General features: G+C 49.8%; 7 protein-coding genes across 7 annotated transcripts; 4 read left to right on the forward strand and 3 right to left on the reverse strand.

Annotated features, from left to right (window-relative positions):
* Positions 1–507: 507 nt before the first annotated feature.
* BDR25DRAFT_286877 (uncharacterized protein) lies at positions 508–2,829 on the forward strand. The gene is made up of 2 exons (XM_033688281.1): positions 508–992; positions 1,124–2,829. The coding sequence occupies exons 1-2, from the start codon at positions 962–964 to the stop codon at positions 2,419–2,421; spliced, it is 1,329 nt and encodes a 442-aa protein (XP_033547543.1). The 5' UTR covers positions 508–961; the 3' UTR covers positions 2,422–2,829.
* Positions 2,830–3,014: 185 nt separating this feature from the next.
* BDR25DRAFT_325491 (uncharacterized protein) lies at positions 3,015–4,093 on the reverse strand (the record flags this gene model as incomplete). The annotated part of the gene is made up of 6 exons (XM_033692222.1): positions 3,015–3,180; positions 3,272–3,446; positions 3,499–3,553; positions 3,635–3,759; positions 3,843–3,958; positions 4,065–4,093. The coding sequence occupies 6 exons, from the start codon at positions 4,091–4,093 to the stop codon at positions 3,015–3,017; spliced, it is 666 nt and encodes a 221-aa protein (XP_033547544.1).
* A 581-nt stretch (positions 4,094–4,674) lies between these two features.
* Positions 4,675–5,850, reverse strand: BDR25DRAFT_261847 (uncharacterized protein). Its single transcript, XM_033686726.1, has 2 exons — positions 5,476–5,850; positions 4,675–5,420 (listed from the first exon to the last, which is right to left on the reverse strand). Exons 1-2 carry the CDS (start codon positions 5,782–5,784, stop codon positions 5,148–5,150), a joined length of 582 nt encoding a protein of 193 aa, XP_033547545.1. The 5' UTR covers positions 5,785–5,850; the 3' UTR covers positions 4,675–5,147.
* Positions 5,851–5,962: 112 nt separating this feature from the next.
* On the forward strand, positions 5,963–7,863 carry BDR25DRAFT_303725 (mortality factor 4-like protein-like protein 1). Its single transcript, XM_033690064.1, has 4 exons — positions 5,963–6,362; positions 6,573–6,807; positions 6,911–7,298; positions 7,356–7,863. Exons 1-4 carry the CDS (start codon positions 6,193–6,195, stop codon positions 7,535–7,537), a joined length of 975 nt encoding a protein of 324 aa, XP_033547546.1. The 5' UTR covers positions 5,963–6,192; the 3' UTR covers positions 7,538–7,863.
* BDR25DRAFT_286886 (P-loop containing nucleoside triphosphate hydrolase protein) lies at positions 7,794–8,713 on the reverse strand. The gene has a single exon (XM_033688282.1). It carries the CDS (start codon positions 8,692–8,694, stop codon positions 7,915–7,917), a length of 780 nt encoding a protein of 259 aa, XP_033547547.1. The 5' UTR covers positions 8,695–8,713; the 3' UTR covers positions 7,794–7,914.
* A 201-nt stretch (positions 8,714–8,914) lies between these two features.
* Positions 8,915–11,037, forward strand: BDR25DRAFT_225311 (DUF1741-domain-containing protein; the record flags this gene model as incomplete). Its single annotated transcript, XM_033685176.1, has 6 exons — positions 8,915–9,196; positions 9,246–9,512; positions 9,562–9,896; positions 9,943–10,353; positions 10,402–10,463; positions 10,511–11,037. 6 exons carry the CDS (start codon positions 8,915–8,917, stop codon positions 11,035–11,037), a joined length of 1,884 nt encoding a protein of 627 aa, XP_033547548.1.
* A 2,418-nt stretch (positions 11,038–13,455) lies between these two features.
* On the forward strand, positions 13,456–15,714 carry BDR25DRAFT_286891 (MFS transporter; the record flags this gene model as incomplete). Its single annotated transcript, XM_033688283.1, has 9 exons — positions 13,456–13,544; positions 13,592–13,692; positions 13,744–13,937; positions 14,009–14,412; positions 14,519–14,534; positions 14,602–14,694; positions 14,740–15,101; positions 15,150–15,256; positions 15,382–15,714. The coding sequence occupies 9 exons, from the start codon at positions 13,456–13,458 to the stop codon at positions 15,600–15,602; spliced, it is 1,587 nt and encodes a 528-aa protein (XP_033547549.1). The 3' UTR covers positions 15,603–15,714.
* Positions 15,715–16,718: the final 1,004 nt, after the last annotated feature.

The raw sequence follows: 16,718 nt of genomic DNA on the forward strand, positions 1-16,718 counted from the left end.
CCGGTGGAGCCGAGGTTGAGCACAGGGGGCGGGTAATTTGAGGATCAGTTTGGAGGGGAAGTTTCGCCGTAGGGGTTGCGAATTGGAGAAGGGCTGCACGCCAGGGATAGACGGATATACCGTGGGCCTGATCAGCACGGCCGGAGCAGCTGCCCTTTTGCTCAACACTGGGGGACACACAGAGATGAAAGGGGGTGAGGGGCGGTTCACACCGGCCGGAGGGGCTGCGTGAAAGAATGCGTAAATAATAACAATTGGGAGAGACTGGAAAAGGAAACGCGGCGAGGAATGAAATAGACAAGTGGGAAAGACGTTTGAAACGGTTTGAGGTTGAAATAGACATGTGGGGAAGTGAATGAACGCGTCGCGGGTTAAACCCTTGGCGGCTGGCCTGTTGACGCAACTGAGAAGGCCCATCCGAACGCTCGGCACGTGTTCGGTATGCCGGGGGTGGCAAGCAGACAAGGTTTGGCATGTGATGGAGATCCACCATCTCAACAGGAACTGAGGCCCTTTCAGCTTCAATATCCCATCAACTCCACCAGGCCCAAGTATTGCGGTGCCGTCATAACGCAGCGTCGCGGTGTACACATCTACACTTGGACTACTACGGCTGCCTTCCTCGACAAACGTTTGCAACACCTGGTCTACCACATTCCGCACGACAGGCAGACTCTGCTCGTCGTCGTGCTGTCTCCGTCCACCCCGCCAACCCTTGAGTTCCCGGTCTGTTAATTCACGTCTCGCTGCTGTCAACAAGGCCAAACAGTCCCAAGGAGCGGGTTCGGTGTGTCTGGCAAGGGCGCCGGACCATGATTCACGCGACCCATTGCCTACACGAGCCACTCGACAACAGGACTACACACACGCTCACAAACTGGAGACGCTCGCGCCGCTGCCGTTTGCGGGGGCGGCGGGTGCTTCGGCCAGAGGCCTCCTTGCCCGTTCGCGGTTGCCAGCCATGGACTCGAAGGACCCTCCGCCGTTTGGCTGTATGCGCCTCACTCTTTCCCTCTCTAGCTTGCGCTCTTGCCTCCCCTCTGCACTCCTTCCCACCTTGGAAGGCCCCCCTCTGCTTGCCCCCCCGCCTACACTGTGGCCGAGTGACTGACTGTGCCTCTAGATACCTTCAACACAGCCGACTTCTTCGGAGGCTCAGAGCCTGCCCTCACTAACAGTGGGCCGTCGCTGCTGAGCGAGAACGAAAATCAGTCTCTCGTTGATTTTTTCACCAACACAGATCCATTCCTCTCCGAAGCCCCTCCCTTCGCTCCTAACCCGGCCAGCAAGGACCTTACCGATGACTTTAATTGGGGCTTCGTCCCTCCTGCAACCATCCACCGTGTCTCCACCACGATCCCAGACCAAGCCCATCTTCACCATGGCTTCCATGTCGACCAACCCTTCAACCCCGATCCCCTCTCTGCAGACCACCTCGCAAATACCCAGGATGATTTACAGGCGGCTTCAACGCTATTCACCAATGCACAATCTTCTCATGTCAATGGCTCTTCATATGACATGCACGGCTTGCCCTCGTCGGGTAGCGACCCGTCTGGTCTCGGCTTCCACAACATCCCTTTGGTAGCCACCTCACATGGCCCGATGAATGAGCAGCTAGCAGCCTTACTACCGAATCATTCTGAGAACGGGTCTATTGACGCTCAGATCGCAGCGCAATTCAGCCAAGTGCATCATCGTCACTTGGCTGAAATGACGCAACTCGAAAGGCAACGGCCCCTATTAAAGAGATCGTACACATATGGAACAGATAACGCGTTTAATCCCACCGGGTTCGTTGTATCTTCGCCCAACGAGACGGAGGATGCGGTAACCCGACGCCTCCTGCAAGATCTGCGCCATGCCCAACCCCTTACCAAAGAAGTCCTTCCTAGTATTGACAACACCAAACCATCGAGCCCTGTTGCTCCGATGAATTTCCCTATTGGTCTGGTGGAGTTGCAATCTGACGAAGATGGGCAGTCAGAAGACGACTCCACCGACGCCGATGAGGATGACGATAGGCCTGCCAAAAAGCGACGGAAATCGAAAAACCCTATAAAACCTGACAAACTGCCAATTTCTACTCGCAAGGGTATCCCAGGGCGTTCTGGGAAGGGGCGCAAAGCATCGCTCGACGAGCCCATGGGCAAGAAGAAGCGACCCTCGTCGGCAGGCCAAAAAGCTCAACGAGAGAATCTGACAGAGGAGCAAAAACGAAATAATCATATCCTTTCAGAGCAGAAACGCCGGAACCTTATCAAACGAGGGTTTGATGATCTGCACGAGCTTGTCCCTGAGATACGCAACGGCGGGTTAAGCAAGAGCAGTGTTCTTATGGAGGCGGCCGCTTTTCTAGACAAAATAATTCAGGACAACACGCAGTTCTCGGCCGAGCTGGCCCAGTCCGCAAATGGCTGAAGGCAAAAAACAACAAGAAACCACATTCATATGTGCTTCTTGGCTTTGACGCGCAAGGCAACTTATGACCAATCTACACTAGGACCCACCTCGGCCCTCGCCAATACTGCCTATCCACGCTGAGAAGCTACTATAGTATATCAATCACAGGTCGGACGTCTCCTCACATGCAGGTTTCGGGATTTAGCACTGTCGACAAGAGCGCCCGCCAAGGTTAATTCTTCAGGGTCCCCGCAACGCTGTTTCCTAGTTAAGCTGCTAATCCTAAACCTCCGGGAATGAGGTCGGTTCTGCAGACCTTAGCGTGTCGTGGGCAGTTTAGATACGGCGTTATATAGATGAGGAGTTCGGAGGGAGAAGTAAGGCTATTGTTCAGTCGCATTTTGGGGGACAGATTGTGAGATACCCAAGTGGAGAATACAAGGTTTACCTCCGTAACGTTCATAATGTAGCCTTTTCTGTCATATATGTGAGTGAGAAGTTGTATACAGCCCGTACTTGGCAGCAGTATGTTCCATGTGTGGCACAGTCTCATCCATGTTCACAGTGGTATGTATTTACATTACATATTGCTTGACGTCTCACCTTGTAGTCTAAGCAAGGCCGAGGTATTTCATGTCGTCTGCACCTCGGATGGGTACAGTGTGCCCAACACCTGTGCATATATATATACATTCCAACATAGAGTCATGGATGACTCTAGTGTATCCGCTCTGGGGACTGTTACTCTTCGTGCTCTCCAGCTTGTCGTAGTTGTATCTCAAGACACCTAAAGCATGTCAATCAGCATTATTCAGCTTAAAATTGGACTTGAAGAAAATCAGAATGGAAGGTGTAGAAAAAGGGGAACATATCAGTCCATTGCTTCATCGTCTCCTTGTAGTTATTCGGTCCTAGTGTGCTATCCGATGAGCACTGGTAGATCTGCATCTTCGATCTCATTCCGTTATAGTTGAGGTACATATCGAACACGCCCTGTGCCCATTTCTGAGTTGTGGCGGTAGATTGGCGGTTGGCACAGGTGCCTCCACGCGTCGACACCGCCTGAAGAAGACATGAAGTGGCTCGTAGGCACACTGGAGTAAACGATGTTGGGAGCAAAACCGTCAGGATAAGTGGCTTCCATGACGTTCTAGGATCTCATAAGTCAGCAAGTTATTCGGGGGTGTCCTAAACATATCGTCATCATGGCTCGCGAAGATGAGCCTGTCACGAAGATCTTAATCTTATCCGCCTTGTAATACTCAATGGTCCACTGCACTACCTGTGCAATTGTCTGGCTATCCCCTCCACTATTGTGCGTTAGTGTATTGCTCGGGAAGCGTCTTGTATGGAGAACTACTGAAGTATGGAGATGCCGATCCAGTGCAGTAGTGAATTGCGACGACAATTCCGAGAGAGTCGGCCAACTTCCTGGGCACAGATGTAGAATCCAGCCTTTGTAGCTGCTCTAAGAAGGGTGACCTGACTAAGGCTTCCTGGTGTTAGAGCACGCACCTGCAGCGAAGCTGCTGAGACTGTAGAGACCGCATGGTTTCTAACAGAATTTTCGATTCTATTCAACAGACGCAATCTGAAGCCTTGCTAGACGAAGATACACCCAGAGGGGTGTTGCACGGTTTTATACCGAACATGATCAAGACCTGTTGAAAGAAATATGATGCGAGGACATGATCCACGACAAAGGGTAAACGGTATAACCCAACAATTATTCACGGCATGGCGTGGCTTCTTAATTCTGCAGAATGAGTTTGTGATTAGCAGAGCGAATGTGATGAGGTTAATTGGAGACTAGGTGAAGGTTAGAGAGGAGCCGAGAGGTATATTGCATTACGATGCCTTTGAACCGATCCTAGCTTGGTTCGGCTATCGGATCGCGAGAGAAAGTCGTGCGGGTACAACAATGTGGGCGTGGAATTTTCATGATCTAGTGAGACGAGTTGTTGTGGGGTGTTGTGGAGAATTATCAAAGCACCCCGCAATAGATAGTATAAATGAGCTAATGCGGGACGTGGGAGAGAGAGGTGTTATTGGGTTTGATATTTCTTAAAATGTCGCTCCTATCAGCGTCGAATCTTCTAACAGAGATATGCGACTCTAAATGGCCATCAGGTCAATGCCACCCATGAAAAACCGGGTTTTAAGACACAATCCGGGGTTTGATGGCACTGCCGTGCGATTTCCCGGCGCGGGGCGGCGAGACCAGAACAATCTTGGAATAAAACCGGGTGGGAATGAAGAAAGGCTAAGAAAGGAGATGCCAGGAAGCCTCCAAAGGGAGTGTTTGTTGGAGTTGGAACATGATTTTGCACATTGATTCCGTCATTACAGAATCCATTGACGATGTATGTAAAGGACAGCCGACATTAGGAAAATGGAATTACGACATTAAGGCTGAACTTAAAGCCCTTGCGGACTAAGACGCAACGGAAATGTCCCGAGGGAGTTTGAGACGAGCTATGGCATTCAGTTTAACTTATTCTGTCCAGGCTCCACGTAACCCTTTTCAGTCATGTCAAGCAATCTATCGACTAGCAGGAGCCTTGAAAGACCGCTTTGGGAGAACAGGCCCCGGGTGGTCGGTAGTGAGGTCCTGGGATGAAATCCTCTGAGCTCTCTCTGCACTCTGCGTTCCTAACTACTTCCGCCTCGGGAAGCGCTCGCTGATTGCGGGTCTTTAAGTCTTAAGACGACAACTTCGGCTAGGAAAGTAAGGATGGTCTAATTCAGACGGCAGATTCAGCACAGGCAGATTCGAGCCTCTTGAGCGTAGCAAGAAGCTCGTCTCCCAGTTCGTCGTCGGTGCCTGGAGACCGGGGGAAGTGGCCGTATCGGAGATCACTCAACCCACCAATGGCGTCCCTGACTTCTGCTCGCACTTTCTGCAGCTCAAGTTCCATGTCGGTGACTTGGACGGCGACGCTGTCGCAGGCTTCTCGGATGAGAGGGCAGATTGAGGGCAGAGTGTGGGGCTTTCCGCGTTGGCTGTGGGTGGACAGCTACGGCGGCATCAGCTACGATGCGGGCAGTAGGAAGCCACGATGCTCTACATACCTCTGCCTCCATGCCCAGCGCAACAGGGTCGAGACCAGCAACGGCGGCACGATCGGCATGTTGCCTGTCCCGGGTAATGCTGCGCTTCAGTTGCTCCGACGCCTTAACCTCCCTCTTGATGCTCTGGCGCACATGGGCGATATCCGCCTCCCTGGCACGATTCAGTTCCTGGTAGAGCTCCTTGATGGCGGGGTTTGAGCGCTGCGCGACGGGGAAGATGTCGGTGAATTGGCTTAGCGACATGAAATTGCGCAGGGGAGCTGGCGCGAGGAGGAAGTCAGCGAGGATAGCACCTTCTGAGGGCGCCATTGTTGCAGCAGCTGGTGCAGCTGGCGGCGGATGTCGTGGGTGTGGGAGCGGTCGTGTGGGTGTTTATGTTCATCAAAGAAGTGGGTGAATGACAAGGCAGCGCGTCGCGTCTGCCAGTGGCCCGTGCTGGTGGTCAACTGCCCGTGAGCAGAGTGGACGGCATCAAGCAAACCTCAACCTAGGACCTCGCACACCACCACCCTATCGCCACTTCTTGTCCGTTCTTCGAGCTGTATAAACGTCGTCACTGCGTCTTGTTCATCCTGTCTCTGCCCTTATTCTCCGGAAGAGCCTTCTACTAAACGTAATTCAGGAGTTGCAAGGTTGTGGCCATTGTGCCACTCAGCTCTTCCTCTTCCTTTCCATCAAACCCATCATTTTCTTCTCCTTGTTCTGCCCGCATCCGTCATGGCGCCCGCTCTTGCCCCAGACCCTCAGTTCAAAAAAGATGAGAAAGCCCTGTGTTTCCACCATGAGCTGCTCTACGATGCTAAGGTCATTGATCTCAAGCCCATTGACCCAGATGACAAGAAGAGCGGCTTCCAGTATAAAGTGCACTACAAGGGCTGGAAGAACACGTACGTTCCATTCGCTTCTTGATTTATCCTCCAGTTCCTCATGTCCTCTACGAGTTAGGTGGACTATGCTCAGCTTGTTTTGATACCTCTTCACTTCTCCACCACTTCTGCACCTGACACTTCTGCGCACTGAAACCCATCCCCGCTTTCCATATTCAACTATAGTAATAAATTTTCCTCACTGTTTGAATGCCTATCTGACGAATGTAGATGGGATGATTGGGTACCAGAAGACCGTCTTCGTAAGCTCACCCAAGAAAACCGTGAGCTGGCGAACAATCTCAGGCACGAAGTGCTTGCCGCTCAACGTGCCGCCAAAGCACCCCCTGCCGCGGGAAAGAAGAAGCCCCAGGGCTCAGCTCGGGGTAGTGAGGAACGACAGATGTCCGTCACCGCTGCTGGCCCTCGTGGGCAGAAGAGGTACAGGGATCAAGATCTTGAGAAAGTACGCCCGCTCCGCTTCTTCCCTATTACCTTTCTTATCTTTCGCCCTCACCCTTGTTTGTAACGAAATGACCAGCTTCCGTTTCCCACTTACAATTCCACAGGAGGAAGCCTTCCAGACCCGCCGTGCCGTCAGGATCTACATGCCTGACCGGCTGAAGAGCCTCCTGGTGGATGACTGGGAGAATGTCACGAAACAATTGCAGCTGGTACAACTGCCATCCAGCAAGCCAGCTGGCCTAATCCTGGATGAGTATTTTGACTACGAGAAACCTCGACGTAGACGGGGCAGCGCAGAGGCCGACATTCTCGAAGAAGTTATAGCTGGCCTTAAGGAATACTTTAACAAGAGCCTTGGACGACTCCTTCTGTATCGCTTCGAGCGTGAGCAATTCTTCGACATCCATACGCGGATGGAAAGCGGTACCTCAGATCTGGCTGGAAAGACCCTCGCGGATATCTACGGCGGTGAACACCTTCTCAGGCTTTTCGGTACGCGTGCCCCGCACTCACTTGAAACAAAATTGCAAAGTTATCTAATCTCAATAGTATCCATGCCCGAGCTCATCGCACAAACCAACATGGACAGTCAATCAGTCAACCGCCTAAAGGAAGAACTAGTGGGTATGCTGACCTGGCTTTCGAAGGAACCTCAAGTCAATACCTTCTTCGCTTCAACGTATGAGAGTCCGGGCCAGGCATATATCGACAAAGTCAAGTCCAGCGTGTAGACGCGAGCTCGCCTCTAGATCTCACATGAGGATTTCCTACCCCTTCTTGCTTTGGTAACACTTTGTGGCCACAATTATTCGTGATCGGAACCCGGATAACATTACTCTCATCCCTGTTCAGGACGGGGCCTGGGTTGGTTCGTATTTCTCTATGGTCATGGGGATATTACAAGTCTCAAGGTATTAGATGTCTACTTCTCTCTTTCAGGCTTTACGGGCTATGCACGGAGTCGGTTCTGGGTAGTCTTCCGCATTACAGATATGGTTTCTTGCCTCACCCTCTTTGTACGAGGGCAGTAGCTAGCTAATCTAACTTACCGCGGAGTACGCGGGTGCGCACTTGCAAGGTTTAGTGTGCCATTGGGACCTTCGAGACGCTAATCTATTTCGTTCCCCAAGGGTGAAGTTTGCTGGATGATACTCTCCAGGATCTGAACTGCCCAAGTCAGACAATCCGTCATGCTCTCTTCAGCATTGCGTGGCATTCCATTGATTCCGATGTCACGGCACACACTTTCATTCAACTCAGCGTGAACATCGTTTCCTTGGAAAAGAAATGCGTGGTCCTTGACATAATTTGGCCACACAATGCGGTCCACGTAGCCCGGGGGGTCTTCCCAAAAGCCTTCTAGAGTCACATAGCCACTCCTGGCTTCCCTTCTCCCCCTCGCAGTTTCGTAGGAGGTTCGCAGGAAAAGCTTAAGGTCGAACATTTGCCTGATGTCAGCCATGGACTCGGAGAAAAGCAGGAAACCGTCCACGATAGCGATCGGAGTGTTCCACCTAGACTTCTCCAGTAGCGTCTGGACGTGCTGCTTCAATTGTTCAATCACGGCTGGTTCCACTCCGTGGTCTCCGACAGAGTTTTGATCTTCTTTTGAGATGAGACTTGGTGGTGAGTTCCCATGGGTTTTGATGAAGGAGAGAGCATCGTGGAGATGATGCAGATTCAGAGACTCAATGCAATCCCAGTCTTGAATGCCATCTCTGACTGGGATGTCGGTGTCTGTAAGGTAGAAGTCGTCGAGATGGAGAATGAAAGTAGAGGGGAAGATGTCGCGGAGTAGGCGAGACAAGGTTGTCTTCCCAGAGGAGGACGGGCCGGAGATGCCAACCAGGAGAACACGCCTCGTCGTGAGGGAGGCAGCGTTTGTCATGTTGAGGTACGTACTCTGCCCAGGTTCGCGCACGTGCGGGTGAAAGGTCCACGGGTTATGTCATACCCACCTCCAATTCCGAGGTCGGCCCGGAGAGCTTGATGCAGATGGCAGCAGGTCTTCTGGCTCCGTGCACATTGTTACCCAGGTAGATATCCCACATTCACGCTCCCATCAAACAAGCCCCGCCAACGGCGAGTGTAACCCATAAGTCCTCGATATGGAGCCGTCACCGCTCACACAGGTCTCGCGGCCGGACTCGTTCCAGCCAAAGATTGTCCATCTGTACGAGACCCTGCTGGACGACGAATACGACCTGTCTGAGGGCTTCTGGGAAGAGTTCTTCCTCCATCGCCCAGACGGCGCAGGATTGAGGCGCCTCCTCGATGGGCTGGGCCCTGACGACATGTTGCAATTGCAGGCGCATTCGCAGCAGCTATTCCTGGGCGCCATCCTCCGCGTGAAGCAGGCCACGACGCCCTCGGACGAGATCGCCCTCGACGTGAGCTACCTCCTCAAAACCACTGCTCTTCCGCTGGCTTACTGGCCAGACCTTGACCGTGTTCCTAGATGCCGCCCTTAGCAAGAGATACACGAACCCCAGCTCCGACATCATCTCGGTGCTCGCAGGTCTGCACAACGCCGATTCGGTGCTGTCCGACTTTGTTGCGACTCTCGACGCCGTGATCCGCAACGGCCGAAGCCCTGCGCTGCGACTCAAGGCGGTGCGTACGGCGCTCTCCGTGACGGCCGCGGCCTTCCACACAGGAATCCCTTCGTACTTTACCCATCGAGACCTGTTCCCTTCGCTGATGAAGGTATGACGTGATCCCTTCCGCTCCTGCCAGCGCTTGCTCATTACCCCAGTACACCCAAGATTGCGAGGACAGCGCCCAGGTCTTGCCTGCCTTTTACCTGCTGGGCCTATTGGTGAACTACAATAAATTTGAGTTCCAGAACCCGTACCGACTGCGGCTCGACGACTTCGTGAATGATGGCATAATACAGAAGATGATCGCGTGCTTTGGGTCCACGTGCTGTACGATGCGGGATGCGTACGTAGCAATCCAGGACGACATGCCCGAGGGGTGGACGTTAGGGTCAACCCTCAATTACATTGGCCTGGGCGTCCTAGCTCCCGGCTCAAGGCCTTCGACCCCGGCACCAGCTGCTGACGAGACCAAGCCTTTGTTCGCCGCTCTGTAAGCCCATGTCCCAGGCAAGTAGGCCTCGCTCACACGCGTGCAGCCCTAGACCAGAGATAGGTGCTCTTCTCTCCACCTACGACTTCGTAAACGCGAATAAGTTGTTCTGCTTCAACCTTGTAACACTTCCCGCTAAGGAGAAGGGCGAGGCTTCACCGCTAGCTGCGTTCCTATCTTTAACCTCTTACCTCTTTCAGCATGCACATCGCTCTCACAGGTCGTCGTTGTATGCGTATTTGAGCCTCTTCGTCCTGCAAATTCTTGTAGAAGACCAAATACTTATCAAGCGACTGTGCAGCGACGACAGCAAGATATCAGTGCGGCTCTGTCGGCAGAGGCAACCATTCCTGCCCCTTGCAAAAGGCGACCGCGTCGCAAGCGCCATTATTGTTGATCTTATGATCGATGGCATCAATCACAACTTACGGAGGCGACTAGATGTGGACTTCTACATGTGAGTGTCGTTGGTCGAGTCGTTGACGTGGATTGCTAAGATGGCTAGGCTTTGCCTTGGCGTCCTCTTACGTGTATTGTCGTACTTGAGTAGGGTCAAGATCCGCATGGGTAAGCAACCTGCTTGATGAACGATATCGGCGCGCTGACCGGAGAAGTGTACCACTGGTCGGAGCTTTGGAGAACCCTCCTCTCCTTTTTCCGTTTCCTGTCAACTTATGCCAATGATGTCCGGCCTCTCCCTGGGTCATCAGCGATGGTTGATCATCTAGTCAATCTGCTAGCGTTTGCCCTTTCAAGCGGAGAAAACTTTTTGCCAGATCCGGCATCCTACGACGATCTGTTCTACAAACTTGTTGAAACAGGAGATATTCTGGTGAAATTTCGAGATGCATTTGGGTTATCCCGTCAGCCGGGGTCCAGCTCCATTGACACGCTGATAAACGTATCATCTCACTACCATGGCCTCCTTGAGGGCACCGAAAAAGGGAAAATGAGAAGCAAGAACCTCAGTCCAAGGGAGGTCAGTAATGTCATTAAGCAGGGTTACGATACCCTTTCCTTTGAAGCGGGCGAGGGCTTAGGTCGTTGGGAGAAATTTCGAGAGGCTGATTCTAAGACTCTTCTAAAGAAGATCGCACGGGCTGCGGTCGATGATGCGAAGACATTTGCCGAAGAAAGATGAACATCCTGCATCACCACACCTCCCAACTTCGATATGCACTAACAAACACAGAATATTATTGATGCGCGGGGAGGCCTTTTTGTGCCTTAGGCTCGAGTCTTAAGAGAAGCTCCTCCGTCGGCGACACGCACGACTTTTCCTTTACTTTAGTCTCAAGCGCAATGTCCACGTATGGTTCTTCATCATACTATCCCCACTCTTTCCAGGTGTATGAGGCTCACCCACGCTGCTTCAAAATCCTGGCTTCTCTGACCCATTCCCATGGTTGTATTTTTTGCGCCTTGGGTACTAATTAGCAAGCCCACTGTGCTTCAACGGTCGCTTTTCGAAATTGACGTTCCACAGGCCTTTGCCCTGACTCCTGATTTCGTCCTGAATGGCGACCAGTGTTGACAAAATCTATCGCCTCCATCTTAATAGCTCATGTTTCAGAGTTACTACGCCGTTGGGCTAGATTTAGATCACACTCGTATGCAGTATCAGGAGTCTAGGACACGGAAACGACGAGCGAATACAAACAAGCATGTTACCAAACAACTTCCGTCGAGTTCGAGGGTAAACGTCAGCTTTACCATGCCAAGAACCTATACATCTCTAAATTGCGACTTCCCTAAATAGTGAAAACACCAACCCAGACAAGGATGACGTCGGCCACGGCTTAGACTCCTCTCTACAGAGGGGCGATCCATCGCAATTGGGCCAAATAAACCCCCTGAGCTACCTCCATTCATCCACAAGCCCTTGTGTCGTTACAAGACTTTGGAAACCAGCCAGGAAGAAGATTTAATCCTGAGTCTCTCTGGACGAAAAGGTTTCGGCTATCTGCTGACAGTGGAGGCGTGCGTGGGTCGCTTCGAAACTTTTCTCAAGTTAAACCAGAACTACTTCTGAAGATGCCTGGAGATTCTCCAGAGACCGCTCAACTAGACGATAATCCTCCCCTAGCCTGCGTGTCTAACTCCGTACATATCTTCGGCGCCACCCAATCATCGCACCAGGCTAAATAAATCTTAAGAGCTCATGATATTCGCGCATTTCCGCAATACGGTTTCGAGGGTAGAATCATCTAGCTGGTAAAAATTAGTGGACAAGGCAATCCTCTAGGTAGTCTTTGCCACTGCGAATGCCAATATGCTAGAGCTCTTAGACATCAGCGAGGGAGAACTGCGACTTTAGAAAGGACCTACAGGGGAGACAAAAGAGATGGATATAGGATTCCGTCAGCTTCTAGATCGAATAAGAAGTCATGTTCACACGGTATCGCCTTAGGGATTATCAGCCCATCTCTAGTAAATAAGCTGGCGAGAATGTCTTCCGAAGAGCCCGAGAGAAGTTTGAATGAGATGGAGGAAACCAATATTCGATAAGTCTTGCGGAGAACAGAGCAAGGAGGGCTCAGAACTTTGTTTTCGCCTATCATTTCATTCCCGTACCTCCAGCCAGTGTCAAGAGATCACAGCCAGGCCTCCATAGTGAGATCCTCCCGTAACCACCAAGCAGGCGCGCTAGATAACCCGAACGAGATCCCCGAATTTGACAACTGCTACTCCCATGCTCAGCCGACGGCTCTGCATGCCAATCATCAATACGGAATGTGTTGAAAGAGGGTAGACAGAACGGTCAGAGATTCCAGAGGGTAAAGTCATGAGGTAGATTCTTCTTGTGTTGGAGAGAGTGGGCATTATTGCCGCCACCCTTGTCCTTCGCCTTTTCAAGCATGGAGGGAAGAAGAACGTGGACTGGGTGGAGTACTCTAGGTAATACCTACTCTGGTTGTGTTCCTGAATCTAGTAGATCTCTTTCGCTTTTGTTCAATATCAAACCCCTCAAGAGCTAGGCTGATGGTTTTTGCTCATTTCAAACCCCTCCATGAACATATCTTCAATAACTAGTTACCATGCAGCTGTGGAAGACTTTCAGATTCCGTTATTAACTATATGGTCGTATCATATTCTTCTTGCTGTTATCCACAAACTACAAGACGAGGGCCAGTTACTATCTTGTGCACTTTCAGCCAACCGCAAAAAGCATCGCGTACGCGAGTCATATAGGCTGAGTTGCTCCGCATCCCCAATATAAAGAGGAGAAAGACTGCCAAGCATGACATATAGGCTCGGCGCATGTTCTTAACAACGATGACGCTCGCTTATGTATATATCCAAGGGCCAAGCGTCGAAGGATTCACATCCTCCACATTTCGGCCACATGGTAAGTACCTCCCCACATTGCCAATTATTAGCGATCTCTACGATGTGGACATTTATAAGTTCTTCCACAGAACCTTGTCTTTTTGTCAACACGCGTTCAAACCCCTGATGTCCTCTTGTATGATCGCCTCTTTTCATTCCTAGCCCTGCAAGCACGTTATCGTGTGTCTCTAGCCCGACATTCTCGCTTCAAATCTCGTCCAAGATGGGCATGAGTAAAGGCCGAGACACGGGTATCAAGGATAATTGGAAATGCATCCTTATCTGCTTGGCTATGTCCCTCGCCAACTGCCAATACGGGTGGCTACTTGCGTGTTCCTCAAGATTGACTCTTGCTGACCTTTCAGGTACGATACTGCGACCATTGCCGGGTTCCAGGCGATGGTAGGCTTTTTAAAGATCTATGGCTACAAAGACAAGAAGGCAAAGATTGGGTGGAACATCCACAGTAAGATACAGCCAACCTTCGGCATTATCTACATCCTGACGCATCCATCAGCAACTCCGCAGCAACTTATTAGCTCGTTCTTGAACATCGGCACGATTATCGGAGTCGTGCTCACCCATCTCTGGGGGCGGCGCTTCGGGCGTAGGCAGTCTATTTGGCTGGCTTCATTGATTAGTTTTGTAGCAGCTGGCTTACAGGTCGGCTCAGAGCACTTGGTCGGCTTATACTTTGGAAGAATCTTGATTGTGAGGCACGCGGTGACGGAAGGGAACACAACGTCTATTCAAAGAATGTCGCTAACTCATAGCTCTTCTAGGGAATCAGCAACGGCTTCTTTATCACATTTGCAAATGTGTACACGGCGGAAGTCAGCCCACCACACCTCCGAGGTTCGATCGTGTCCTTCTTCGGAATTTGGGTAAACATTGGAAGTATGTTGGGAGCTATTGCAAACAACTTTTCCAAGGATTATAAAAGCAAGCTCTGCTACCAGATTCCACTTGCGAGTCTCTACGCGATCCCTTTCATGCTCAGTATCCTAATGGCTTTTCTTCCCGAATCGCCAAGATGGCTCCTAGTCCAGGGTCGACCAGATCAAGCGAGACAAGCACTAGAGAGATTGCGTGGGAACTCTTTCAAGAACAAGCCAGAGCTTTTAGAAGAAGAATTTCTCGAAATGAAACGCGGCATTGAAGAAGAGAAGTCGTTGGCGACCGGCTCGTCCTTTGGGGACATGGGTACTACCCCAGATACAATTACTAAGAATTTTAGCTAACTGCTCGGCAGTAAGCATTCCTTTTCTCGGCTTTACCTTTCCCTATACTAGGGCCAGAATGCCACCTGTGTGGTGTTTACGAATCGTAAGCTCTGTCTATTTGCTCAACTTGCTAATTGCTACTCCACCTTTAGTTCAAGGGTACCGACTTACGCCGCACTATGATCTGCTTCGCAGTCATTCTTAGTCATTCTTCATCCGGCGTATGGCTTGTCATTGGTTATGGCGTAAGTGGAGGCTCCCTCTCTCTGAAATAGACTAACGAAGGGAAGACATTCTTCTTTCAAATGGCTGGCGTAGACAAACCCTTCCTTGCCACGATCCTTAAATCCTTTATGGGATTCCTTGGTGTCTGCCTCGGCATGTCACTTTCCTACAAGGTAATCGGAAGACGATTCTCGATGCTACTAGGACATGGCGGTGCGGCAGTCTTCATGCTAGGCATGGGCATAGCGCATTCGGTTGCACCCGAATCTAAGGAAGCAGGAAAGGCGATAGTCGCTTGTGCCTTGCTCTACCATTTTACATACAATGGCTTCTCTGGCGCTTTAAGCTGGCCAGTCGCGAATGAATTAGTAAGCTCCAGGTTAAGAGTCATCACGATTGGTGTTGGGACGGGAATAAATTATGTCTTGTGAGTTCCAATGTGATTGGGAGACTAGGACCTCTGACCTTGATGCAGTGCCTGGTTGACCTCATTCACAACCCCTTATTTTATTAACTCTTCAGAACTCAATTGGGGGGCTAAGGCGAGTTTCCTAACCCACCACGCCATCAATCCGAGCGCAAGTACACACTGACGTCTTTCTAGTATGCCTACATTTGGGCAGCGTCTAATGCTGTTACTTTTGGTAAGTTTTTCTCGTTCTTCCCCTCGTCCTTCTCCTCGTCTTCCAGACTGATCTAGCGAATAGCATACTTTTACTTCTTCTTACCCGAGATGCGCAATCGCTCACTCGAAGAGATCGACGAAATATTCAACAATAAGGTAGCGACATTCGACTTCCCTAAGTATCAATGCGTTTCGTCGGAAAGGGCGAAGGAACTTGCGCTCAAGAATATTGGGGCTGATAGAGAAAGCGTGGCGGGAAAAGAGAAGCAGAGTGGCGTTGAACTGAGGGAAACTATGGCATGAACACATGCGAGTAACTGCACTTCATACCGGCTAGGGATGAGTCTTATCAAGAACCGAAGCGAAGGGACTATATTTAGGGGGCGATTCCAGCTACCCAGAACTATCATAAATTCTCTGTACAAACCAAGGTACTTACTAAAAATAGGCCTCTACTATTCTCACACCTCTAATTAGGACCAGCGCCGGCAGGAACAAAATATCTCTAGAAAATTTAAGCCAAGCTTTAATGCAAAATTTAGCATACTACGCCAATCTATAAATGTTTTAGAAAAGCAGAGGCTAGGATATTAAGAGGTGTACTGTCACAATCGGGCTTGACCTTAGCCGCTTGCGGCCATATCGGACCAGAATGGACAAAGAATGATCAGCCGGGTGCTGCGAGGTACAGACAAATGCAGCAAGGTATAGAACAAAAAAGTAGAGTGTATATAAGCAGCAACGAATCTCTGCCTTAGAGGGCAGTGATTCGTCTAAGTCTTTTACTAGGATCCTAACCATTTAAGGTCTAAATAAGCTTTATATTTTCTCTATATAAATGAAATTTATTAGACTAATGTCTAGCTAGCTAATCTCTATAGAATTAGAGAATATTTAAAAGCTAATAACTTTAGTAATACTTAATAGAAGATAAAAGTAGATAGATAAGTTTATAGTATAATATTTATTCTATAAATGAAATATAATAAGCTAAATTTAAAAAAAGTAAAGTTAAAAAGTTATTAAAAATTAAAGTAAAAGAATACTTTAATTAAGTAGTTATACGCTATTTATTCTTTATTACTTTACACAAGAGACATAGAGTAGAATGTTAAACTTAAATAGTGTAAAGTAAGCTTACTTATATATCTACTAAACTACTAGAATATCTCTTATCTTAAAAGTATAGATAGCTTTTTTTATAAAAACCTTAGTATTATAAATAATAATTTAATAAAAACTTTAAATGCTAAAAATATAACAGCATAGGCAAGACAATAGGTTTAAATGCGGTGTGAATCTACTTAGAAGCATATAGAAGTGCGTGGGGACTTAGAAACCTAGGAATTCTATTAACACCTATAGGCCTTATACAAGAGAATATTAGAAACTACTAAGCTAGTCAAGAGAAGAGGTGTA

Source organism: Lindgomyces ingoldianus, assembly GCF_010093535.1.
Source record: "Lindgomyces ingoldianus strain ATCC 200398 unplaced genomic scaffold BDR25scaffold_16, whole genome shotgun sequence".
Taxonomy (NCBI): domain Eukaryota; kingdom Fungi; phylum Ascomycota; class Dothideomycetes; order Pleosporales; family Lindgomycetaceae; genus Lindgomyces; species Lindgomyces ingoldianus.